Raw genomic sequence first — 27,247 nt, forward strand, 5'->3', positions numbered from 1 at the left:
AAAAAACAAAAAACCCACCACCCCGCCCAAAGTAATCACTGGCATTGGAATTCATGTAATTTTTTACGTTACTTTCTTACTTTTTGAAATTATGTTCTATTTTTTTTCTACTGCTCTGCTCTGCTCTCCTTTCAAACTCTTTCTCTCTCTTAACTCTTAATGTTGATGTTGATGTTCACCAGAAAAAAAAAACAAAAAATATTTACAACAAAACAAACTTTTCAATTCCTATAACAAAAATGCTTACAAAGTTTTAAATGAAAAAACAAAAACAACAACTACATCTACTTCCTTTTTCTTCTTCCGTTTTGTTATTTTTTTCAAAACCTTGTGAATTCTCTTCATTCTGAAAAAAAAATAAATAAAAAAAAAATACGTACAAAAAACCAACTAACAAAACAACAAAAAAATTGTATAAAATTTTTATGCTAAAAAATACTTTTAACAAAACAAAAACGAAAAAAATACTTTTGTAATAATTACGCTGTAGAGTGAGTATTCAACCGATCATCCTTAAAAACCCAACCAACTACCAGGACATGATAACAAACATTCAAAAGAAAATCAACCACAAATTGAACGTTCAAACGAATAGACCTGCATATGGACCAGCTCTCTCATTCGTTTGTTCGTCCTTGCTTCCAACATATTATAATATTTGTGTTTTTTATTGTTTTTTATTTCTTCGCGCTTTACTTTATGTACTAGATTTTATTTTTTGCATATGTCAAAATCAGTCATATATTTTGTATAATTTTTTTTTTCTCAATTTTTGTTAAACATTTTTCCGTTTTTGAATTGTGTTTTTGTGCTGCACTCCAACTATGTTTTTGAATTTTCCAAAACAATTGTCACATTGTCAATTTCTCTATGTGTGTTAGTGTCCAATTTGAGTGAAGATTCATATGACTATGTATTTGGTGGTCGACGCAAGACTCCGCCTTCTACAACAGCACTTAAGTTGACCTCGCCTCCAGTACGACTGAGACCAGAAGGTAAGTGAATGCAAAATTTTGAAACTTCTATAGAAACACCCTACTTGGCTAAATGAACTGATGATGCTAGTTTACAAAACATAAGATCTTCAAAACCTATCGCAACACCAAAACCAATTAAGGTTGTGCTAAACTCCTGCAAAGCCGACCTTTCGATATCCTATACCAGATTGGGTAAGCAAGCCATGTTTTCGCAATGAAAATTTGCTTAAATTTTAAATGTATAATTCGACCAAAATCCATACACTTTGTAAAGGACATGAGAAAGTGGCTGTCCCGCTGGGGACTTCAAACTGAAAATCAGGAAATAAATGCATATTTATATAGACCGAGCCGAACTTTGGATACCCACCGACTCGGGTATATATGTAAATCACCGTTCGTCATAAGCCGGTGAAAATGTATAATTTATACACCCATTGCACCTATATCAACATACGGTTCGGTCTATGTGACAGCTATATCCAAATCTGAACCGATTAGGGCCAAATAGAAGGAACATAACTTACTGTCCAAATTTCAGCGAAATCGGACAATAAATGCGCCATCCATGCGCCCAAGACATTAAATCGAGAGATCGGTCTATACGGCAGCTATATCCAAATTTGAACCGATCCGGGCCAAATTGATGAGGGACACGGGAGGGCCTACCAAAACTCACTGCCCCAAATTTCGGCGAAATCGGACAATAAATGCGTCTTTTATAGGCCCAAAACCTTAAATCGAAAGATCGGTCTATATGGCAGCTATATACAAATCTGAACCGATCCGGGCCAAATTGGTGGGGGATACCGGAGGGCCTAACAGAACTCACTCTCCCAAATTTCGGAGAAATCGAACAATAAATGGGCCTTTTATGGGCCCCATAACTTAAATCGAGAGATCGGTCTATATGGCAGCTATATCCAAATCTGAACCGATCGGGGCCAAATTGAAGATGGATACCGAAAAGCTTAACACAACTCTCTGTCCCAAATTTCGGCGAAATCGGACAATAAATGCGTCTTTTATGCATCCAATACCTTAAATCGAGAGATCGGTCTATATGGCAGCTATATGCAAGTTTGAACCGATCCAGGCCAAATTGATGAGGAATATCGAAGGGCCTAACACAACTCACTGTACCAAATTTCGGCAAAATCGGACAATAAGTGCGTCTTTTATGGGCCCAAATCCTAAAGTCGAGAGATCGGTCTATATGGCAGCTATATGCAAATCTGAACCGATTCGGGCCAAATTGATGAGGGATACCAAAGGGCCTAACACAACTCACTGTCCCAAATTTCGACAAAATCGGACGATAAGTGCGCCTTTTATGGGCCCAAAACCTTAAATCAAGAGATCGGTCTATATGGCAGCTATATCCTAATCTGAACCGATCCGGGCCAAATTGATGAGGGATATCGAAGGGCCTAACACAACTCACTGTCCCAAATTTGGACGAAATGGGACAACAAAGCGCGGATTTTTATGGGCCCAGAACCTTAAATCAGCGGATCGATCTATATGGGGGCTATATCAAGATATAGTCCGACATAGCCCATCTTCGAACTAAACCTGCGTATGGACAAAAAAGAATCTGTGCAAAATTTCAGCTCAATTTCTCCATTTTTAAAGACTGCAGCGTGAGTTCAACAGACAGACGGACAGACGAATGGACATGTCATGTCGATCTAGCCATGTCCGTCCGTCCGTCTGTCTGTCGAAAGCACGCTAACTTTCGAAGGAGTAAAGCCAGCCGCTTGAAATTTTGCACTAATACTTCTTATTAGTGTAGGTCGGTTGGGATTGTAAATGGCTCATATCGGTCCATGTTTTGATATAGCTGCCATATAAACCAATCTTTCATCTTGACTTCTTACGTCACTAGAGGGCGCATTTCTTATCCGATTCAGCATGAGGTGTTTTATTATGATTTTCCACAACTGTGTGTGTGGTTGAGTGTGTTTCAAATCGGTCCCTAACCTGATATAGCTGTCATGTAAAACAATCTTGAGTCTTGACTTTTTCAGCCTCTAGGGGTCGCAATTCTTATCCGATTTGGTTGAAAGTTTACATATGTCGTTTTGGTATGACTTCCAACAACTGTGCCATGTATGGTCTAAATCAGTCCATAACCTGATATAGCTGCCATATAAACCGATCTCCCGATTTGACTTTTTGTGCCCCTGGAAGCCACAATTTTCTTCCAATTTTGCACTTAATGTTCTCTTATGACTTCCAACAACTGTGCCAAGTACGATACAAATAGGTCTATAACCTGATATAGCTCCCGTATAAACCGATCTCCCGATTTGAATTATTAAGCCTTGGGAAGGCAGAAATTTTGTCTGTTTTGCCTGAAATTGTACACGCGGTGTTCTGTTATGACTTCCAGCAACTGTGCCTAGAACTCTCCAAATCGGTCTTTAAGCTGATATAGCTCCCATGTAATCCAATCTCCCGGTTTGACATTTTGTGCCCCTGGTAGCCGCAATTTTTGTCCAATTTTGCTATGACTTCCAACAAATGTGCCAAGCACGGTTCAAATCGGTCTATAACCTGATATAGCTCCCATATGAACCGTTCTCTTGATTATCCTGGCTTGGTTCCTAGAAGCTTTAATGTTGCTGGTTTGACAGAAGTTTGGTATGTAGAATTCAATTATGTCCTTCAACTAAGTAAAGTTTTGATAAATTTTAAGCAGAATCCATGGTGGTGGGTTCCCTAGATTCGTTCCGGACGAACTTAGCACGCAAATCGTCCATCCGCTTAGTCCAATTTTGGCATACTCTTTTAGAAGCGGGGTTGTCTTTATGGAAATGAGCTTTAACATAAAAAATAGTCCAGAGGCGTGAAATCGCACGACCTAGGCGGCCAATTGATAGGTCCCGAACGTGAAATAAAATGTTCACCGAACTCGTCTCTCAATAAGTCCATTGTTATGCATGCTGTGTGGCATGTGGCACCGTCTTGTTGAAACCACATGTCATGCAAGTCAAGCTCTTACATTTTGGGCAAAAAAAAAGTAATATACCAACTCACTTTAGGGCTCACCATTCACAATTACTTTACGAGTCGCATCATCTTTGAAGATGTACGGTCCAATGATGCCACCAGCCTATAATGTCTTTGAAGAAGTATGGCCCATTGATGCCACCAGCCCATAAACCGCATCAAACTGTGAGTTTTTCTGGATGCATAGGTGGCATGTGACACCGTCTTGTTGAAACCACATGTCATGCAAGTCAAGCTCTTGCAATTTTTGAAAAAAAAAGTTGGTTATCAACTCACTCTAGCGCTCACCATTCACAGTAACGTTAGGATTCGCATCCTCTTTGAAAAAGTTCGGTCCAATGATGCCTCAGCCCTTAAACCGCATCAAACTGTGACTTTTTCTGGATGCATTGGTGGCATGTGACACCGTCTTGTTGAAACCACATGTCATGCAAGTCAAGCTCTTGCATTTTTGGAAAAAAAAAGTTGGTTATCATCTCACTGTAGCGCTCACCATTCGCAGTTACATTACGATTCGCATCATCTTTGAAGAAGTTCGGTCCAATGATGCCACCGGCTCTTAAACCGCATCAAACTGTGACTTTTTCTGGATGCATTGGTGGCATGTGACACCGTCTTGTTGAAACCACATGTCATGCAAGTCAAGCTCTTGCATTTTGGGCAAAAAAGACGGACATTATCTCAAGGTAGTGCTCACCAGTTATGTTACGATTCGCATCATCTTTGAAGAAGTACGGCCCATTGATGCCACCAGCCCATAAACCGCACTAAGCTGTGATTTTTTTCTGGATGCATTGGTAGCTTCAGCAATGCTTCTGGCTGATCTTCAAACCAAAATCCACAATTTTGCTTTTTTACGTACACATTGAGCCAAAAATGAGCTTAGGCGTAAAACGAAAGAAGCTCACGATGAATTTTTGTAACAGAGCACGTATTTTGATAGTAAAAATTCAATAATTTGCTACCGTTATTCGCTTACAAGACGATTCATGGCTAAATTATAGACCAAACTGAATATGTTTGACAGCGAAACAAAACACAAAACGTGCGTGAGCAAAAAGATAATAGCTAAAAAATCACCCTTTACTTGTTTTATTTTTAAATCAAAGAAACATAATTTTTTGCTGAATATAGAAGTCATATTTTTGTAAGCTAGTGTACCTCAATCATCAGTTTATTTCAGGCCGTGGTACAAACGAACATCTTATCGAAGATGTTATCGAATAGAAACTCATTGGTTAATCGAAAATAAAATGAATATACACAAGCATGTACTGACACTTAAACAATTACGTGCATATTACTTAACAAATTATTAATATTTATCTCTATCTCCATCTTTGTCTCTCGCTCTGTTTTGCTTTGCAAACTCTCCCCTTTTCCCCAAAAAAAAAAAAAAACGCTACATGGATATTGCTGTTGATGCTGTACAGACGCCTATACAAATACACGCAACAGTGGAAGTGGTGGTTTCATTGGTTCAAACACAAATAACGGTACTACAGCTGGTCGTTTTTATCGTCATTCCTTCAGTTATGTACCAAAACGTTCTCGTCACTCACAAAACGAACGTGAACGAAATGCAAATTACGAATCAAGATTAAGATGTCATGGCGAAGATGAAGCAACCCTGCGGCAACTGCTACTTGAGTATGTAACAAACCAATATTAAAACCAAAAAAAACAAAACACACACTACAACAAAAATAATCAAAAATAAAAGAAATGAAAAATACAACACCATTTTTTCAACCTCCACCCCTGAAATTAAGAACTCCCAAACACATAGACATTTTATTCATGCATATGTATACACAGTAGTCAACCCTCCTCCACCCATACTCCTATACAAGACAAATTAAAACAAAAGAATCCTTTATAAAGCTTATATCCCCCCCCACCCCCTTCCCCCCAAAACTAGTTTAAGATTTTACAGTTTATTGAACATAGTATTAACGAGTGTACACTGATATATGGAATGGACTCTCAGTGCTGAAACAGAAGTGATGGGAATGAGGCGATTTTAGACAACAATTTTAGATACAATTTTCATTTATTTAGTTTTTGTTACTAAAAGTAGGGTTTTATGTGTCCTAGCACCTAATTGCGAATATTTTCGTTGGCAACTCCTATTGATTTCCATATTCATTTCCAGGATTCTAGTTCTAGGGTCATTGAGTTTGGTCCGATAATCATGCGCAGGCTGCCTATGCTAGAAAATTGGGTCTCTTAGCTAGTATTAAGGCTGCTGCCTTAATGACGATGCCCCAACTCTTTCCTATAGAGTTGCGATAAGAGAAGAGCGCATTCAGTTGCTGTTTGAACCTTTCTTCGACGTTTTTTCTCCTAAATAGTTTCTGGTCAAGAATCACGCCCAAGAACTTGGACTCTACGAAGAGAGCGGTAGCTTTACCCTATCCAGGACAGGTCCCTTCAAAACACCCAACTTCCTTCTCCTGGTGAAAAGCAGGAGGAGGAAGTCACGCGGCAACACCATCCCCCCATACAACAGTAGAATGACCTAAGTCAGAGGAGCGCCATGTACTCGACTCTCTTAGTCTCAGGGTAGTCTCCATTGCCACACACCCAACATATAGGTGCATAAGACCGAGAAAGTCATTCAGCGCCTCTCTTGAGGCAACGGTACCCATCAACAAGGAAGGATTCCCCTGGCATTATATCAGTAGCACCGAATAAAGCCTGAAGTCACGTGGCAACACCATCCCCCCCATACAACAGAAGAATGACCAAAGTCAGAGTAGTGTCATGTACTCGACTCCCTTAGTCTCAGGGCGATCTTTATTGGCACACACCCAACATATAGGTGCATAAGACCGTGAAAGGCATTCAGCGCCTTTCTCAAGGCACATCCCCTTGCCCCAGAGATTAGCACTGCAGCGGTACCCATCAACAAACAAGGACTCCCTTGGCATAAAACCAGTCGTACCGAATATAGCTTGAAGTCAACACCATTCCCCCATTCAACAGAAGAATGACCTAAGTCAGGGTAGCGCCATGTACTCAACTAGCTTAGTGTCAGGGCCACCTTTATTGGCACACACCCTACATATAGGTGCATAAGACCAATAAAGCCATTTAGCGCCTCTCTCTGCAGCGGTACACTGTGCCTTCGCGATCATCCGAGTGCCGAAAACATCTAGTGAACGTCCCTGGTCTAAGAGCCCTACTCTTTCTTTCCTTCACCCCAACCAGGATAGGTCCCTTAAAAACACCCAACTTCCTCCTCGAGGTGAAAAACACCTTTTCAGTCTTTTATGCCAAAGCCGTTGGCCATCGCCCATCCAGACAGCTTTGTTCAAGCTATCTGAACGAGTTCCTTAATAGTAGAGGATAACAGATGTCCGTTTATTCTCTACTATTAAGGACCACGATGGCGACGTCGTCAATGGCACAATTTGTGGACATTAAACCTATGCCCACCCAATCTGTTATAGGACGACAACTAGCTGATTGCTACCTGAAAAATAATACCTAATAATGGGTGACTGATGTTTTCTACTTCTTTCGTCGATTTTTTTATTCCCCCCACCGCAGGATAGGGGTATACTAATCTAGAAATTCCATTTGTAACACCTCGAAATATTGTCTGAGACCCCGTAAAGTAGATATCGTCTCGACATTCTAAGTCTATCTAGCAATGTACGTCCGTCCGCCCGTCTGTCGAAATCACGATAGCAGTCGAGATGCGTAAAGATTCTTCTTATTGATGTAAGTCGTTGAGAATTGCTAATGGGCCATATCGGTTCAGATTTGGGTATAGCCCCAATATAAACCGATTCCCCAATTTCACTTCGTGAACCCCCAGAAGCCTTAATTTTCATCCGATTTGGCTGAAATTTGGAACAAAGACTTGAGATACGACTTCTAATATCCACGCCAAGTATGATCCGAATCGACCTACAAACAGATATAGTCCCCATATAAGCCGATCTCCCGATTTGACATTGTGAGCCCTTAGAAGCCTCAATTTTCATCTGATATGGTTGATATTTGGAATAAAAACTAGTGTTAGGACTTTCAACATCCATGCCAAGCATAGTTCGAATTGGTCTATAAATAGATACAGCCCCCATATAGACCGATCCCCGGGTTTGACTTCTTGAGCCCTTAAGATCCTTAATTTTCATTGGATTTGGCTGAGATTTGGAACAGAGACTTGTGTTAGGACTTCCAACATCCATGTCAAGTACGATCCGAATCGGTCTATAAAAAGATATAGCCACCATATAAACCGATCCCCGGATTTGGCTTCTTGAGCCCTAAGAAGCCTCAATTTTCATCCCAATTGGCTGGAATTTGGAACAAAGGCTTGTGTTAGGACTTCTAACATTCATGCCAAGTTCGATCCGCATCGGTCTATAAACAGATATAGCCCCATATAAACCGATCCCCAGATTTGGCTTTTTTAACCCTTAGAAGCCTCAATTTTTATCTAATTTGGTTGAAATTTGGCCCAAAACCCTTTCGGATGACTTACAGCATCAGTGCCAAGTTATATCGGAATCGATCAATATAGTGATAAAGCCCCGTAAGTACCAATACCCCGATATGACTTTATGAGACCAAAATAATTCAAATACAAACTTAGTTAATAAGGATAAATTTTTAGCGGAATCCCAGATTCGACCCGGCGGAACTTATCACGCTTTTACTTGCTTACTATCGACCTTAGAATTGGGGTTTACTGAGGGTTTACATAAGGATTTCCCCTCATTATTATACCCTCCACCATTGGATGGGGGGTACAATAATTTCGTCATTCCGTTTGTAACATCTCGAAATATGCGTCTAAGACCCCATAAGTCCATCTAGCCATGTCCGTCCATCCGTCCGTCTCTCCGTACATCCGTCAGCCGAAAGCGCGCTTATTTTCGAAGGAGTAAAGCTAGGCGATTTTGCACAAATACTTATTATTAGTGTAGGTCGGTTGGGATTGTAAATGGGCCAAATCGGTCCATGTTTTTATATAGCTTCCATATAAACCGGTCTTGGGTCTTGACTTCATAAGCTTCTACAGAGCGCAATTCCTATCCGATTTGCCTGACGTGGTGTTTTGACTTTTGAGCTTCTAGAGGGCGCAATTCTTATCCGATTTGGCTGAAATCTTGCATTAAGTGTTCTGGTCTTTTTGTCTTTTTGAACCCTTGGAGGACGCAATTATTACTCGATTTACCTGAAATTTTGAAGGTGGTATTTTTCTATGACTGGTTTTTTTCTATTTAAAAAAATCATTCAAAGAACTTGACAAATGCGTTCCATGGTGGAGGGTATATAGAATTCGGCCCGGCCGAACTTATATTTCTGCCGTGAATAGAACTCGACATATGCGATTCATGGTTGAGGGTATAAAATATTCGGCTTATACTAAGGAACAGGGGCAAACTTCTCACATATCAATGAGTGCAGTCCGATTCAAGTTTAAGCTCAATGATAAGGGGCCTCCTTTTTGTAATCGAGTCCGAAAGGCGTGCCGCAGAGCGACACCTCTTAGGAGAGAAGTTATCGCATGGCATAGTACCTCACAAATGTTGCCAGCATTAGGAGGGGAAAACCACCGCTGAAAATTGTTTCTAATGATCTCTCCAGGATTTGAACCCAGGCATTCAGCGTCATAGGCGGACATGCTAACCTCTGCGCTGCGGTGGCCTCCGTTGAATGGTTTATTTTTTGGTAATTTTTTCTAGGATGAGGCGAGAAGAGAAAGCAAATTACTTAAACCTCAGTGAAGTGTTCTTCATGAAGTACCTTAAGTATCTTGTTTCTTAATTTTTAATATGTTACCTAATTCGTTTTATGGTTTAGTTATGTTCAACATTGAATTTTAGTTTCATTGGTTCTTAAATTGGCAAGTTATCCTCATATCACTGAACGGCACTTCCAACGCCTTTTTCCTCTTTAAAACTTTTGCTATTCCCATCACAACTGTTCTCATTGGGATTTTTTATCCCTTTTAAAAGTATAAACTCGTACATGCATTTAGTTACTTGTAGACGTGTGACATAAGATAGCATTTATACAACTTCATTATTTCTTTAGAGTTCATACATGGTCTACTTTCTCCCATACTTTACCCCAGTCTGACATGAACATGATGAAATACACAACACTTTTATTAAAATTATATACCAAATTTTCCAACAAATCATAGTTTTCATGCTTTACTTGATGGTGGTTTATTTTTTGAAACATAAGTGCAACCGCAGTGTAATGTAATTGTTATTTAGGTAAGTGGCATAGTAATTTCCAATGTTGCATGCGGGATTATTAAACATTTTAAGGAAGAAAGAATACATGATGGCCTATAGCATATGCAGCATCAACTTTTTTTAACTGGAATTTTTATACCCTCCACCATAGGATGGTGGTATAAACACCTCGAAATATGCATCTCAGACCCCATAAAGTATATACGTTCTTGGTCGTCAAAATACTTTATTTCAGCCCGATATTCTCATGATGTCTGATTTAGGGGTGTTTTCGGGGGTGAGGTGGCCCCCCAGGTAATTGGCCCTGAAATAATATCAGCATCGTGCTCTTCTCTCAAATACCATTTATTTAAACCCCATATTGCCATTGGTTTTGAGGGGAGTTTACAGGATGAGGCGTCATCCAAACACATGGCCCCAAAATTGGTTATCAAATTCGTTTCTAATCTCAAATACCTTTCATTTGAGCCACACATTGGTATGGTCGAAAAATGTTTACCCTTTGCGGGGTGTTTTGGGGAAGGGGTGATGCTTTATATACATGGACCTACATTTGGATATCAAATTCGTATTCTACTCCCAAATACTTTTATTTGAGCCCCATATTGCGATGGTCAGTAAAAAATTGCTGTTTGTGGGGTATATTGGGAAAGGGGTAGACCCGCAGAAAATTGGTCCCAAATGTGGGTATCAATTCTTGCTCTACCCCCCAATTCCTTTCAATTAAGCCCCACATTGACATGGTCGGTAAATATGCCCGATTTAAGGGTGTTTTGGGGACTGGGGTTGTCCCCCAAACACTAACCCCTGATGTCTTTTCATATATTTGAACCCCATATTGCCATTGGCAATATGAACTTTAATCAAATATTCTTTTTTTACACTTTTTTTTCTAAAGCTGATAACTGACAGAAGAAAGAATGCAATTACAGAGTCACAAGCCGTTGAAAAAATTTGTCAACGCCGACTATATGAAAAATCCGCAATTACTTTTTGGGCAACCCATATTGCCATTGGCCTCATAATTGGATATCAAATTTGTTTTCTAATCTCAAATACCATTCACTAAAAAAACCCCTTACTGAAAGAGCCAAGAGGTATGGCTCGTAAAAACTATGAATACCGAGCTCCATTGTCTTGATGATCCAAATTGTCTTGGTGAGCAAATACATCCTACTTGGGAGGTCGTTATGGTGATGGGACGTATCCTAGACACTTGGTCCTGAATGTTGATGTCAAATTCATGGTCTACTCCCCAAATACCTTTCATTTGAGATAAATTTTTCCATAGTCGGCAAACATGACAGATTTGAGGGTATTTTGGGAGCTGGGGTGGCCACTCAGTGACTTGGCTTGGAAAATATACATCAGATACGTGTTCTACTCTAAAATACCTCTTATTTGAGCCTCATATTGCAATAATCAGCAAATACCTCCTATTTGAGTGGTGTTGTGGGTGTGGGGTGGCACCATAGAGACTTTTCCCGAATATTGATATCACATTCGTGCTTTACTCCCAAAGACCTTTCATTTGAGCCCCATATTGCTATGGTCGTAATTTGTTCCCTTTGGGGGATGTTTTTGGCGATAGGCGACCCCCCATACACTTGGTCCCATATTTGGAAATCAGATTCATTTTCTACATTCAAATACCTTTTATTTAAACCGCATATTCCCATGGTCAGTAAATAAGTCCTGTTTGGGGTGTGTTTTGGGAAAGGGGTGGACCCCCAGAAACGTGGTCCTACATTTGGCTACCAGATTCGTATTCTACTCGCAAATAACTTTCATTTAAGTCCCATATTGCCATAGTCGGTAAATATGTCCGATTTTGGGGTGTTTTGGGGGTTGGGGTGGTTCCCCTATCACTTGGTCCGACAATTGGATATCAGATACATTTTCTTATCCTAAATACCTTTCATTTGAGTCCCATATTGTCGTGATTGGACTAAATATATATTTGGTAGGTTTTAGGATGGGGCGGCCCCCTTAGGTACCCCATCCGAAATTTGGATATCAAATTTTTATTTTTAGGGTACTATATGAGATCAAACAAAATATCACTTAATTCTCACCACCCATCTCCGAGATCTGGCGTTTCTGAAAATTAGGGTAAGGGGGAGGGTCCGCTCCCCCTTCAGATATCAAAAAATTTTGTACCCTATTTTCACCATGGCATCATTATGCACCGTCTGTGAAATTTCCAAGAAAATCGTTTCAGCCGCTTCTGAGTCTATAAGGAACAAACAAACACAAATTGATTTTTATTTATAAGATTAGTGTAGGTCGGTTGGGATTGCAAATGGGCCAAATTGGTCCATGTTTTGATATTGCTGCCATATAAACCGAACTGGGGTCTTGACTTCCTGAGCCTCTAGAGGGCGCAATTGTTATCCTAGTTGACTGAAATTTTGCACGTGGTGTTTTGGTATCACTTTCAACAACTGCACTAAGTGTGGTTCAAATCGGTCCATGTTTTGATATAGCTGCTGTATAAACCGATATGGGATCTTGACTTCTTGAGTCTCTAGAGGGTGCAATTCTCTTCCGATTTGGCTGTAATTTTGCACGTGGTGTTTTCGTATCACTTTCAACAACTGCGCTAAGTATGAAGCAAATCGGTACATAACCTGATATATCTGCCCTATAAACCGATCATGGGTCTTGACTTCTTCAGCTTTTAGAGGGCGCAATTCTCATCCGATTTGGCTGAAACTTTGCACGATGTGTTTTTTTTAACTTTGAATAACTTTGATAAGTATGGTTGAATTCGGTTTATAATCTGGTATAGCTGCCATATAAACCGATCTGGGATCTTGACTTCTTGAGCCTATAGAGGGCGCAATTCTCATCCGATTTGGCAGAAATTTTGTACAACGGCTTCTCTCATGACTTTCAACATACGTGTCCAATATGGTCTGAACCTATCAATCGCTTGATACAACTACCATATAAACCGATCTCCCGATTTTGCTTCTTGAGCCGATGGAGGGCGCAATTCTCATCCGATTTGGCTGAAATTTTGCACGAGGTTTTTGGTTTTGACTTTCAGTAACCTTGCTTAGTATGATGCAAATCGGTACATAACCTGATATATCTGCCCACTAAACCGATCTGGGATCTTGACTTTTTGAGCCTCTAGAGGGCGCATTTCTCATCCGATTTGGCTGAAATTTTGTTCAGCGGCTTCCCTCATGATTTTCAACATATGTGTCCAATATGGTCTGAATCGATCAATAGCTTGATACAGCTCCCATATAAACCGATCTCCCAATTTTGCTTCTTGAGCCCCTTTCAAGGCGCAATTCTTATCCGAATGGGCTGAAATATTACACAATGACTTCTACAATGTTCAGCATTCATTTATGGTCCGAATCGGACTATAACTTGATATGGCGCCATTAACACAATAGTTCCTATTCATTATTCTTTGTTTGCCTTTAAAAGAGATACCTCGCAAAGAACTCAACAAATGCGATCCATGGTGGAGGGTATATAAGATTTGGGTCGGCCGAACTTAGCATGCTTACTTACTTGTTAAAGATTGTAGCGTGATTTCAACAGACAGCCGGACGGACATGGCTAGATTGTTTTAGATTTTCACAACGATCAAGAATATGGGGTGGGATGTTGATATTTCGATGTGTTGCTAACGAAATGACTTAATTTATATACCCCCATCCTTCGGTGGTGGGTATAAAAATCTCTTCGAAAAAAATCTCCATATCTCTTCAAAGATGTTGCAGCTATCTTCCTTTGCATTTTGACGCTTATTATAGGGAAACAGAATAAGGTATGGATTACTTGAGAGATCATCTAGCGTTGCCCAAAAAGTAATTGCGGATTTTTCATATAGTCGGCGTTGACAAATTTTTTCACAACTTGTGACTCTGTAATTGCATTCTTTCTTCTGTCAGTTATCAGCTGTTACTTTTAGCTTGCTTTAGAAAAAAAGTGTATTTGAAAAAGTATATTTGATTAAAGTTCATTCTAAGTTTTATTAAAAATATATTTACTTTCTTTTAAAAAATCCGCAATTACTTTTTGGGCAACCCAATAGTCTTGTGATGATGGATATGAAGTACCATCATACATCATTATATTTGATGAGGAATATGCCAACCCATACTATGGACCATAGGGTAAAGTGTAAAAAAGTCATATTATGATATTATAAACTGTGGATTTGCCCAACAATTTTAAATACAATTTGAAAGCTTTCGTTATAAGAAATAAACCACCAGTAGTAGTATATTCATCCATCAGCCATTTTTAATTATGCATTCTATTGAAACTGCCATTCATACAATACTAAGCGCATTTTATGAAACTCCATAAAACATTATCCAAAAATATTTGCATATACATTGATAAGCACAAACACACATAAACTCATAGACCTTAGACATTTTGATAATAAAATTGCTATGCCATAGATCATTTTGAAATACATATTAAAGAGTACAAATTAACAGCACTTAATATTTATAATAGCAATTTAATGATTATCATTTAAAAATATCTGCCCATTAGTGGTGTATGAAGGAGAAGAGGCCCATATATCCTGGTAAACCACTAATGAGGGACAAAAGTTATTACCCCCCGTTTTCCCCCAGCTTTTACATAACATAACAATTTTCTGTGTTTTTTTTTCTGAGATCTTCTTTTAGAATAAAAATAATATAACACCACCACAAATTAAAACAAAACAATAATGTAAATTATTATAATGATTTTCTTCCTTTTCCCTTTCTATTTTTGTTTTTTTGTTTTGGTGTTGTGTGTGTGTGTGGGATATAAAACAAAAAATGGATAATAACACCAAACAAAACCCCACATCCCTCAAACAAATATTGAAAAAAAAAACAAATAAAAAACACATTTTTTTAATTGAAAACCAACCTAAACCACCAACCAAACGACCCTGCCCTGGCCCTCACCCTCACCCTCTGTTTATGAATCATAATGAAATGCATAAATTACGCAGATTATGTTAATTGAAAGCAACGTTAAATAATAACAATTCGCAGACAGCTACAGAGCTAGAGAAAGGAGAGTAAAGAAAAACAAACGAGAAATATAAAAATCAACCACACTCCCATTTGCCTTTTTTCCCCCCGACCCCCACCCCCAACCCTCTTGTAGCAACAATCACCGCAAACCAGAACTGTAATGAAACTCTTACTTATGTCAATTAATCATTGAGGAAGCAAAAGAAACAAAAACAAAAAAAACAATATCGCAAATTCTCCCCTCGCCCCCCTACTCCCTCAATAAATACAAAACAAATATCTAAGGCGCTGTATGAAGATGGGATATTCATCTTAAACAAGTAGAGAAAAAAGTATTAAATTTAATTAAAGGAAACAAAAGCGAACCACAAACAACAAAAAAAATTAAAGCCTGGTTTGTCGCTATATAATCCACACCACCAAGGCATTTATACGACATTCACCAAATACGGCAAACAATTATTTTGTTTATTTTTGGTTTTCGCCCCCGCCCCCTCACAAAAAAGAAAAAAACAAAACTCATAATGAAAGCCAACATTTTTTTTCAACAACGATACATGCATATATAGGCCAATGTGTATATATAAATAATTAAAGAAAAAACATAAAACAAAAGATTTTAAATCAAAGCCAACGAGGAAAAAAAACAAAATACGCTCAAAAACCTCCAAAATAAAACAGAAAATCATCAATCCATGAACATATATTTCTGACACCATCATCACTCACAACAACAACAACAGCAACAACAACCACATATAAAGAACAGAACAGTTTAGTACAGACACCTATCAAGTTCACCACCACCACCACCGCCACCAACCAACAACCAACAACAAGACTAACATCCCCATAGTATCGCCCATAGCAGGCCGTGTATCCCTACTGCCTGCCTGACTGCTTGCCCCCCCCCCCCCCCCCCTTAAAACAAAACTGAAATATCATCGAAATCTTTTGCACAATTTTTGAGAATACGAAAATTTTAAGCCCGCCACAGAACAGCGTTAAGCATTAAAACCGCAATCATGATGATGGAAACAATGCCCCCCAGGTATTCAAAACTAAACAAAAAAAAAAAAAATAAAAATAATAACAACCATGATTTTAGCTTTAATACATTTTTTCTGTTAATTTTTTTTTTTTTTTTGTTTTTTTGGTAAAACTCATTATAATTCATTTTCCCATTAATCATTAATTACCAATAAACAATTAACAATTTTGTAAAAAAAAACCACTTCGATGGAAACAAAATCGCCATGTAATGTTAACATTTTAGGTTTATGATTCTCGCTTCCACGAATTAGGCACAGTGTATTAGAACAAGGCAAAAGTGTTTAGATTGTTATACCCACCACCATAGCATAGGGGGTATATTCATTTAGTCATACCGTTTGCAACACATGGAAATCTCAATTTCCGACCCTATAAAGTATATTATTCTTGATCTTTTGTCCATAAGCAGGTTAAGATCGAAGATGAGCTATATCGGACTATATCTTGATATAGCCCCCATATAGACCGATCCGCCGATTTAGGGTCTTATGCCCTTATAAGCCACATTTATTATCCGATTTTTCTGAAATTTGGGAGAGTGAGTTGTGTTAGGCCCTTCGATATCCCTCTGCAATTTGATCCAGATCGCATTTATTTTGGATCGTTGTAAAATTCCAAGACGATTTAACGATGTGCGTGTGTTTGTCCGTCCGTCCGTCTTTTGAAATGACTCTAGAGCCTTTAAAAATTGAGATATTGAGCTGAAATTTGGCACAGATACGGCTTTTTGAAGCATGCTGGTTAAGCTCTTGAACGGGCCAAATCGGACCATATTTGGATATAGCTGCTATATAGACCGATCTGCCGATAAAGGGTCTAATGCCCATAAATGCTTTATTTATTACCCGATTTGGTTGAAATTTAAAACAATGAGTAGCTTAAGGCTTCCTGACATCTGACCTAAATATTGTTCAGATCGGATTATATTTAGATATAGCTGCCATATAGACCGATCTCCCGATTAAAGGTCTAAAGCCCATAAAAGCATTATTTTTTTAAACCGATTTCGCTGAAATTTGAAACAGTGGGCTATTTTAAGCCTCCCGATATCTGACCTTAATATGGTTCAGATCGGACTATATCTAGACATAGCTGCCATATAGACCGATCTCCCTATAAAGGGTCTGAAACCCATAACAGCTTTATTTATTAACCAATTTCGTTGAAATTTGAAACAGTGGGCTATTTTAAGCCTCCAGACATATGACATAAATATGGTTCAGATCGAACTACATATAGATATAGCTGCCCTATAGACGGATCTGCCGATAAAGGGTCTGAAGCCCTTAAAGGTTTTATTTTTTAAACGATTTCGCCAAAATTTGAAACAGTGGGCTATTTAAACCTTCTCGACATCTGACGTAAATATGGTTTAGATCGGACTATATTTAGATATAGCTGTCATATAGACCGGTCTCCCGATAAAAGGTCTGAAGGCCATAAAAGCTTTATTTATTACCCGATTTCGCTGAAATTGGAAACAGTGGGTTATTTTAAGCCTCCCGATAACTGACCTTAATATGGTTCAGATCGGACTATATCTAGATATAGCTGTCATATAGACCGATCTCCCGATAAAGGGTCTGAAGACCATAAAAGTTTTATTTTTTAACCGATTTCACGGAAATTTGAAACAGTGAGTACTTTTATACCTCTTGACATCTGACCTAAATATGGATTAAATCGGACTGTATTTAGATATAGCTGCTATGTAGACCGATCTCCTGATAAAGGGTCTGAAGCCCATTAAAGCTTTATTTTTTAACCGATTTTGCTGAAATTTGAAACAGTGGGCTATATTAAGCCTGCCATTACCTGACCTAAATATGGTTCTGATCGGACTATATATAGATTTAGCTGCCATATAGACCGATCTCCCGATAAAGGCTCTGAAACCCATAAAAGCTTTATTTATTAACCAATTTCGCTGAAATTCAAAACAGTGGGCTATTTTAAGCCTCCTGATATCTGACCCTAATATGGTTCAAATCGGACTATATGTAGATATAACTGCCATATAGACCGATCTCCCGATTAAAGGTATGAAGCCCATAAAAGCTTTATTTTTTAACCGATTTCGCTGAAATTTAGAACAGTGAGTAGGTTAAGGCCTCCCAACATCTGACCTAAATATGGAATAATTCGGACTATATCTAGATATAGCTATCATATAGACCGATCTCCCGATAAAGGGTCTGAAGCCCATAAAAGCTTTATTTTTTAACCGATTTCGCTGTAATTTGAAACAGTTGGCTATTTTAAGCCTCCCGATATCTGACCTTAATATGGTTCGGAACGGACTATATTTAGATATAGCTGCCATATAGACCGATCTCCCGATAAAGGGTCTGAAGCCCATAAAAGCTTCATTTTTTACCGATTTCGCTGAAATTGGAAACAGTGGGCTATTTCAAGCCTCCCATTACCTGACCTAAATATGGATTATTTCGGACTATATATAGATATAGCTGCCATATAGACCGATCTCCTGATAAAGGGTCTGAAACCCATAAAAGCTTTATTTATTAACCAATTTCGCTGAAATTTAAAACAGTGGGCTATTTTAAGCCTCCTGATATCTGACCCTAATATGGTTCAAATCGGACTATATCTAGATATAACTGCCATATAGACCGATCTCCCGATAAAAGGTCTGAAGGCCATAAAAGCATTATTTTTTAACCGATTTCGCTGAAATTTAAAACAATGAGCAGCTTAAAGCTTCCTGGCATCTGTCCCAAATATGGTATAGATCGGACTATATTAAGATATAGCTGCCATATAGACCGATATGGTAGTTAAGGGTCTGAAGCTCATAAAACTTTATTTATTAGCCGATTTTGTTGAAATTTAAAATACAAAATTCAACAGTGACTTTTATTAGACCACTCAATGTCCGTGCCGAATTTGATTCCTTAAGTAATCCAATTTGCACCAGATTGTGACGAAAGGGGGTTCACATACATACCTGAGGTGGTGGGTATACAAAATTCGGCCCGGCCGAACTTAATGCCTTTTTACTTGTTTTCGTTTAGCTATTTTTTAATTATAATAATTATTATGTTAATATTATAACATACAATTTTACAATGTTCAATTACACTATTAAGGAAATTATTAAACTTTCTGTTTTTTTCCACTACCAAATCAATTACTTGAAAAAAAAAAAACATTTTTTCATTATTCATATTAATTGCTCCAAAGGTGGCATTGATCGAATTAATGGGCACCAAAACTTAATTGGAAAGTTCCAAAAACAAATTTGCACATGAATAGAGATGGGATTTTATTTTCCGATATTTTGGTAACTGAAAACATTTTGTATAATTTTTTTAGAATTTCTTATTCTTTCTACTAACCGAACTGGACACGCTCCGCTGCGTCTTCTTTAACTCTATAATATCTTTTAAGGATGGGGACACTTCACCCTGAATGCGGATATCGAATTCGTGCCATTGTAGCCTACGACGCTGAGCGCGTTTGAATCCTGGCGAGAACGTCGGACAGTGCGCTGCTTATTCCCTCTTTATGTTGGCGACATTTGCGATGTACAAAGCCATGCATGGTCATTTAAAAAAATTTCCCCAAAAAAGGTGTAGCACTGCGGGACGCCGTTCGGACTCGGCTATAAAAAAAGTTCCTTTATCATTGAGTTTTAACTTGAATCGGAAAGCACTCATTGATTTGTGCGAATTTGCCCCTTCTCGGTTCCTGGTGGCCATGTTCTTCCTTAGGGTAATGTTCTCATAAGGGGAGAGATGCCACCTCAGACATTTCGATTCAAATATGGATATCAAATTCCTGCTGCACTTTCAAATCTCTTTAATTTTAGCTCCATATTGCCAGGGCTCGCAAATATGAACCGTTTGGAGGATGTTTTGGGGCCAAGGCGGCCACCGGCACTTTGCACAGAAAATAGATATCAAATTCGTTGTTTATTCCCAACGGAAATAAATTACAGTTTAGGGGGTGCTTTACGGCGTACCCCAAAACACTTGGCTCCAAAATTGGATATCAAATTCACTTTCTACTCTCAAATACCTTTCATTTGAGTCCCATATTGTTATCAATGGGAGGAGGAAAAGCGCCACCTATACTTGAAGGCAAATTTTAATATCAAATTCGTAATCTACTCCCTAATACCTTTCATTTGAGTCTCATATAACCATGGTCGGCTATAATGTCCATATGGGGGTATTTGGGGGTGGGGCGACCTCCCATTAGTTGGACCTAATGTTTTATGCCATATTTGTAATCTACTGCCTAATACTTTTCATTTGAGTCCCATATTGACATGAACTTCAAATATATCTGTTTGTGGGAGTTTTGGGGTTGGGGGGTACCCGCTGGGTACTTGGACCCAAATTTTAATATCATATTCGTTTTCTGGCCTCCAATAACTTTCATTTGATGCCCTTATTGTGCCAATCGGACCACTTTCGGATATGGGTGGCGTTTTTAGGGTAAGGGGGAGGGTCCGCCTCCACCCGATATCTGAAAATTATATTATATATGAAAATTTTATGAAAATCGGTTCAGCCAAGTATCATATAGTCATAATGGGTGTAATGGCGTTTTTGAGGGTTGGCGTGACCCCCCATACTTCGATCTGATTTTGTATGCCAGATTCGAAATCGGGAGTATGTTTTGGCCCCATATTGAAATGAACGTACAATATGTCTGTTTGGGGTTGGGGCGACCCGTTGTGTACTTAGACCCAAAATTTTAATATCATATTCGTATTCAACTCTCCAATACTTTTCATGTGATACCTATATTGTCCCGATCAGTCCACTTATGATTTTGGGTTGTGTTTTTGGCATAAGGGGGAGGGTCCGTCCCACTTCCAATACCGAAAAATTATATAGCCTATATTTCCTTCCAGGCCACAATATGCGAAAATTTCGAGAAAATCGGTTCTGCCGTTTTTCAGTCTATACGGAACAAACAAACCGAGCCCCATATATCCGTGATTGGCTAATGCGCCCATTTTGGGCGTTTTTGTAGGGCTAGGTTGTCCCCTATACTTCGACATGAATTTGTATGACAGATTCGTTATCTACTCCCGCATACTTCTCATTTGATACCCATTTGTCCTTATCGGTCCACTTTTGATTTTGGGTCGTGTTTTTGAGGTAACGGTGGAGGGTCCGCCCCCTTCCGTTATTTATAAATTATAGAGCCTATTCCTACTTCTACTCCCAAATACCTTTCATTCGAGTCCCATATTCTCCAATAAACCTATTTTAGGGGGTTTTGGGGTCGGGGTTGCCCCCCAGTTACTAGGATACAATTTTTAATATGAAATTCGTTGTCTACTCCTGTATGCCTTTCATTTGAATCGCATATTGTCCCGATCAGTTCACTTTTATTTTGGGGTCGCACTTTCTGGGTAAGGGAGTGAATCTGAGGAAGCATGCTATTGATTTTGATAAAAATCGGTCCAGATTTAGATATAGCTCCCATATATATCTTTCATCCGACATGCCCTTTTGAAGCTTTAGAAGCCACAATTTTAGTCCAATCTTTACCAAATTTGACACAAAGTGCTTTTTGTGATGTCCCAATAGGTGTGCAAAATTTCATTGAAATCGGTCCAGATTTAGATATTGCTCCCATATATATATTTCATCCGATATGCCCTTTTAAAACTGCAAAGGCCACAATTTTGGTCCAATCTTTACCAAATTTGACACAAAGTGCTTTTTGTGATGTCCCAATATGTGTGCAAAATTTCATCAGAATCGGATCAGATTTATATATAGCTCCCATATATATCTGTCATCCGACATGCCTTTTTAAAGCTGTAGTAGCTACAATTATATGCCTAAACACTTTTGCCTGTCTAATCCACACTGTGTAGCCTCCAACTATTTCACATCGAAGATAGATACCATTCCCAATTGCTTTCATCAAAACTACAAACTACATTTTTATTTGTGAATATAAAACTCTACCTACATACCTATGCAATTCACACTCATCAATCACAGTTTTTTTCTTCAGATAATCCTTGTTTGTGTTGCTTTGTAAGAAATTTGAAGTCATCTCGAAAGTAACAGTAATTTGTGTAAATAACTGAAATTGTAGTCATCAAAAATGGCTTATATATTAAATTTGCTACATATTTGTATAAAATGTTTCTTATTTCTTTGTTTTTTTGTGCAAATCATTATTTAATTATTTTCCTTCAATGCTCCATCTTCTAGGTATAACTTTTTTTGTGTATGTCTGTGCTCATTTCTTCTTGTTTTTCATTATCTATATCTATCTATCTATCTCTTTCTATCTTTCTCGGACTCAATTTTGGTTGTGATGATATTCATTTACTTCCACTTCTACGACTTTTTCATTATGTTACCTAATTTCCAACATTTTACATCGAGTGTTAATATTTGCGTTTCCATTTGTCTCTCTCGATTTCAAAACAAAATGACAACCACCACCACCACCACAATCACCGTCAACATAACGACATCTCACGAACCACCACCACCTACTAATAACATCGTCATGATCTCATATGTGTATATGTGTGTGCGTGTGTATGTTTAATCACCATCAATCACCGTTAAACACCATCACCACAACAACTAACCAATCAACCATTGTGTAAATCAATTAAAAACTTAATAATCTCTCACCTCAATTGTTTTTGCTGTATTTGCGATTCGTATTTGTATTGCCAAACAAATGTTACTTCAAATTTTTATCGACATGTTGCACCAACTCTTCACAAATCACCAATAAATATCATTGCCATTTACAATGTACAAAACAAAAAAAAAAAAAAAACCAATACATCAACATCTCGTTATTGTCGATATAAACAATACTGAAATTTAAACTAAAACTAAAAAACAGTGGAATGGTTCTCACACCATTAAATAAGTATGTTGTTAATTCATTTATTACTTATTTTTGTATTATTCGTTCTTTCTATCTTCCATTCACTCTCACTACTGTCTTTTGTATTTGAGCATCCCCCAAATTTTAATGCACCCACCCACCCCCTTGTATTTGTTTTTAATACACGAAGCACACTTCATATCGTTAACTAGAAACTTTTGAATCTAAGGACCCACCAAATAGTTTGCTAAAACAATGTACTTCTTTAATTGATTTGTTGAATAATCACTTTATTGAGATGAGTATGATGAGTATTTTCATTGAGAGCGATGACATTTTTAATATATGAAGCCTACGTAAAATGACACTAAACCAAGTAAAAGTGTGATAAGTTCGGCCGGGCCGAATCTTATATACCCTCCACCATGGATCGAATTTGTCGAGTTCTTTGCGCGGTATCTCTTTTTAGATAAATAAATAATAATTAACAAGAACTGTTATGCTATTGGAGCTCAATCAATTTGAAGGCCGATTCAGGCCATAAATGCATTGAATGCTGAACATTGTACAAATCGTTGTGTAAGATTTCAATTCATTCGAATAAGAATTCAGCCTTGTAGGAGCTCAAGAAGCAAACTTGGAAAACAGTTGTTGGAAATCATAACAAAACACCTCATGCAAAATTTCAGCCAAATCAGATGAGAATTGCGCCCTCTATCGGCTCAAGAAGTCAAGATCCAAGAGCGGTTTCTATGGCAGCTATACCAGGTTATTAACCGATATAAACCGTACTTAGCACAGAGGTTGGAAGTGACACCAAAACACAACGTGACCAATTACAGCCAAATCGGATAAGAATTGCGCCTTTTAGGGGCTCAAGAAGCATACTCGGGCGATCGGTTTATAGGGGAGCTGTATCAATCTTTAGATCGATTCAGACCATATTGCACACGTATGTTGAAGGTCATGGGAGAAGCCGTTGTACAACATTTCTGCCAAATCGGATGAGAATTCCGCCCTCTAGAGGCTCAAGAAGTCAAGATCCCAGATCGGTTTATATGGCAGCTATATCAGATTATTTGACACAGTTGTTGGAAATCAAAACAAAACATTTGGTGCAAAATTTCAGCCAAATCGGTCGAGAATTGCGCCCTCTAGCGGCTCAGCAATCAAGATCGGTTTATATGGCAGCTATATTAGGTTATGAACCGATTTGAACCATACTTAGCACAATTGTTGGAAGTGATACCAAAACACCACGTGCAAAATTACAACCAAATCGGAAGAGAATTGCACCCTCTAGAGACTCAAGAAGTCAAGACCCATGATCGGTTTATAGGGCAGATATATTAGGTTATGTACCGATTTGCGTCAAACGTCAACACCCGAGATCGGTTTATATGGCAGCTATACCAGATAATGAACCAACTTGAATCATACTTAGCACAGTCGTTGGAAGAGATACCAAAACACCACGTGCAAAATTATAGCCAAATTGCGCCCTCTAAAAGCTGAAGAAGTCAAGACCCATGAATTTAATGCTGAACTGTAATATTTCAGTCCACTCGGATAAGAATTGCGCCTTGTAGGGGCTCGAGAAGCAAAATCGGGAGATCGGTTTATATGGGAGCAGTTTCAAGCTATTGATCGATACAGGACACGTATGTTGGAAGTCATGAGAGAAGCCGTTGTACAAAATTTCAGCGAAGTCGGATGAGAATTGCGCCCTCTAGAGGCTCAAGAAGTCAAGATCCAAGATCGGTTTATAGGGCAGATATATCAGGTTATGTACCGAATTGCGCCATACTTAGCACAGCTATTGGAAGTGATACCAAAACAACACTTGCAAAATTACAGCCAAATTGGAAGAGAATTCCACCCTCCAGCGGCTCAAGAAGTCAAAATCCAAAATCGGTTAATATGGCAGCTATACCAGATTATTAAACGATTTAAATCATACATAGCACAGTTGTTGGAAGTGATACCAAAACACCACGTGCGCCCTCTAGAGGCTCAAGAAGTCAAGATCCCAGATCGGTTTATATGACAGCTATATAAAAACATGGACCGATTTGGCCCATTTACAATCCCAACTGGCCTACACTAATAAGGAGAATTTGTGCAAAATTTCAAGCGCCTTGCTTTACTCCTTCGAAAGTCTGCGCGTTTTCGACAGACAGACGGACGGACGGACAGACGGATGGACATGGCTAGATCGACTTAAAATGCCGCGACGATCAAGAATATATATATACTTTATGGAGTCTGAGAAGTATATTTCGAGGTGTTACCAACAGAATGACGCAATTAGTATATCCCCATCCTATGGTGGATAGTATAGAAATAGAGATATTGAGCTGAAACTTTACACACTTTAGGATCAAAGATGGGCTATATCGGACTATATCTTGATAGAGCCCCCGTATAGACCGATCAGGCGATTTAAGGTTTTAGGCCCATTAAAGCCATATTTATTACCCGATTTTTATGAAATTTGGGATAGTGAGTTGTGTTAGCATATTCAACATCTTTCTTAGTTTGACCCCGAACGGTTCAGATTTGGATATAACTGCCATATAGACCGATCTCTCGATTTGTGGTCTTTGGCCCATAAAAGGCACATTTTCGGATTTTGCTGAAATTTGCGACAGTGAGTTGCGTTAGGCCCTTCGACATTCGTCTTCAATTTGGCCCAGATCGGTACAGATTTAAATATAGCTGCCATATAGACCGATCTCTCGGTTTAAGGTCTTGGAACCACAAAAGGCGCATGTATTGTCCTATTTCGCCGAAATTTGCGACAGTGAGTTGCATTAGACCCTTCGACATTCTTCTTTAATTTGGCCCAGATTGGTACAGATTTGGATAAAGCTTCCATATAGACCGATCTTTCGTTTTAAGGTCTTAGACACACAAAAAATGCATTTGTTGTCCGATGAACCGAAATTTGCGACAGTGAGTTGCATTAGGCCTTTCGACATTCTTCTTCAATTTACCCCAGATAGGTTCAGATTTGGATATAGCTGCTATATAGAACCGGTTAGGTTAGGAACCTTTAAGGACATTCTTGGCACTGCTATTAAGAATCAAAACATAATGCCCCACGCAAAATGTCAGCCCAATGGGATAAGAATTGCGCTCTCTAGAGGCTCAAGAAGTCAAGACCCAAGATCGGTTTATTTGGCAGCTATATCAGGTTATAGACCGATTTGGACCGTACTTGGCACAGTTGTTGGAAATGATACCATAACACTACGTTTAAAATCAGTCAGATCGGACGAGAATTGCGTCCTCTAGAGGCTCAAGAAGTCAAGACCCAAGATCGACTATATCAAAACATAGACCGATTTGGCCCATTTACAATGCCAATCGACCTACACAAATAAAAAGTATTTGTGCAAAATTTCAAGCGCCTAGCTTTACTTCTTCGAAAGTTGGAGTGCTTTCGACAGGCAGGCGGACTGACGGACGGACAGACGGGCGGACATGGCTAGATCGACTTAAAAAACATTAGCCGGTAGTCCATTCCACATATGAATGGTACGGGCGAAATAAGTATTCTCTCCATAATGCATTGTGCGGTCCGCTTGCCAATCCATTACAAACGGGTGTGAGTTCCTGGAATGTCTAGTATCCCTGACATACATCCCCTTACATCAGGAATAAGAAGACGAATATCAGACGAACACACACCATGAAAGTACCGACAGAACAACGCCAAACAACCCACATTGCGTCGATGATGAAGGGAGGCAATAGAGTTGGATACCTCACGGTCCCCAATCAACGCCATCGCTCTCCTCTGTACACGGTCCAGTAGCTCCAGGGATGATTTTGAAGCTCCAGCCCATACATGTGAGTTGTACTCCATTTTCGGCCTTATGAAAGTGGTGTAGATGTTAAGAAGATCAGACGGAGTGAAGTAATTCTTAAACCGTTTAAGGAAGCCCAAAACACTTGAATGCTTCTTTCGACACTTCGAATACATTAAGAGCTTGTGATTGTTTAACATGTACACCGTTGATAGACAAAGATGATCGTAATGGGTCAGCGAATCGTTTGTGTGACAACAAGCAGCACTGAGCAGCAATGATATATATTTTTGTTGCCCAAA

The 27,247-nt window shown here is 38.8% G+C and overlaps 1 protein-coding gene across 1 annotated transcript in view; it reads left to right on the forward strand.

The window, feature by feature from the left end:
* The window catches only part of LOC106093246 (glucose transporter type 1), a 308,325-nt gene that overhangs the window by 135,966 nt on the left and 145,112 nt on the right, over positions 1 to 27,247 (forward strand). Inside the window, exons 5-6 of the mRNA XM_059368524.1 lie at positions 882 to 995; positions 5,426 to 5,642. Of these exons, the coding sequence (XP_059224507.1) occupies positions 882 to 995; positions 5,426 to 5,642 (331 nt within the window). The remainder of the gene's footprint in view (positions 1 to 881; positions 996 to 5,425; positions 5,643 to 27,247) is intronic.

Source organism: Stomoxys calcitrans, chromosome 1 (genome assembly GCF_963082655.1).
Source record: "Stomoxys calcitrans chromosome 1, idStoCalc2.1, whole genome shotgun sequence".
Lineage (NCBI taxonomy): Eukaryota > Metazoa > Arthropoda > Insecta > Diptera > Muscidae > Stomoxys > Stomoxys calcitrans.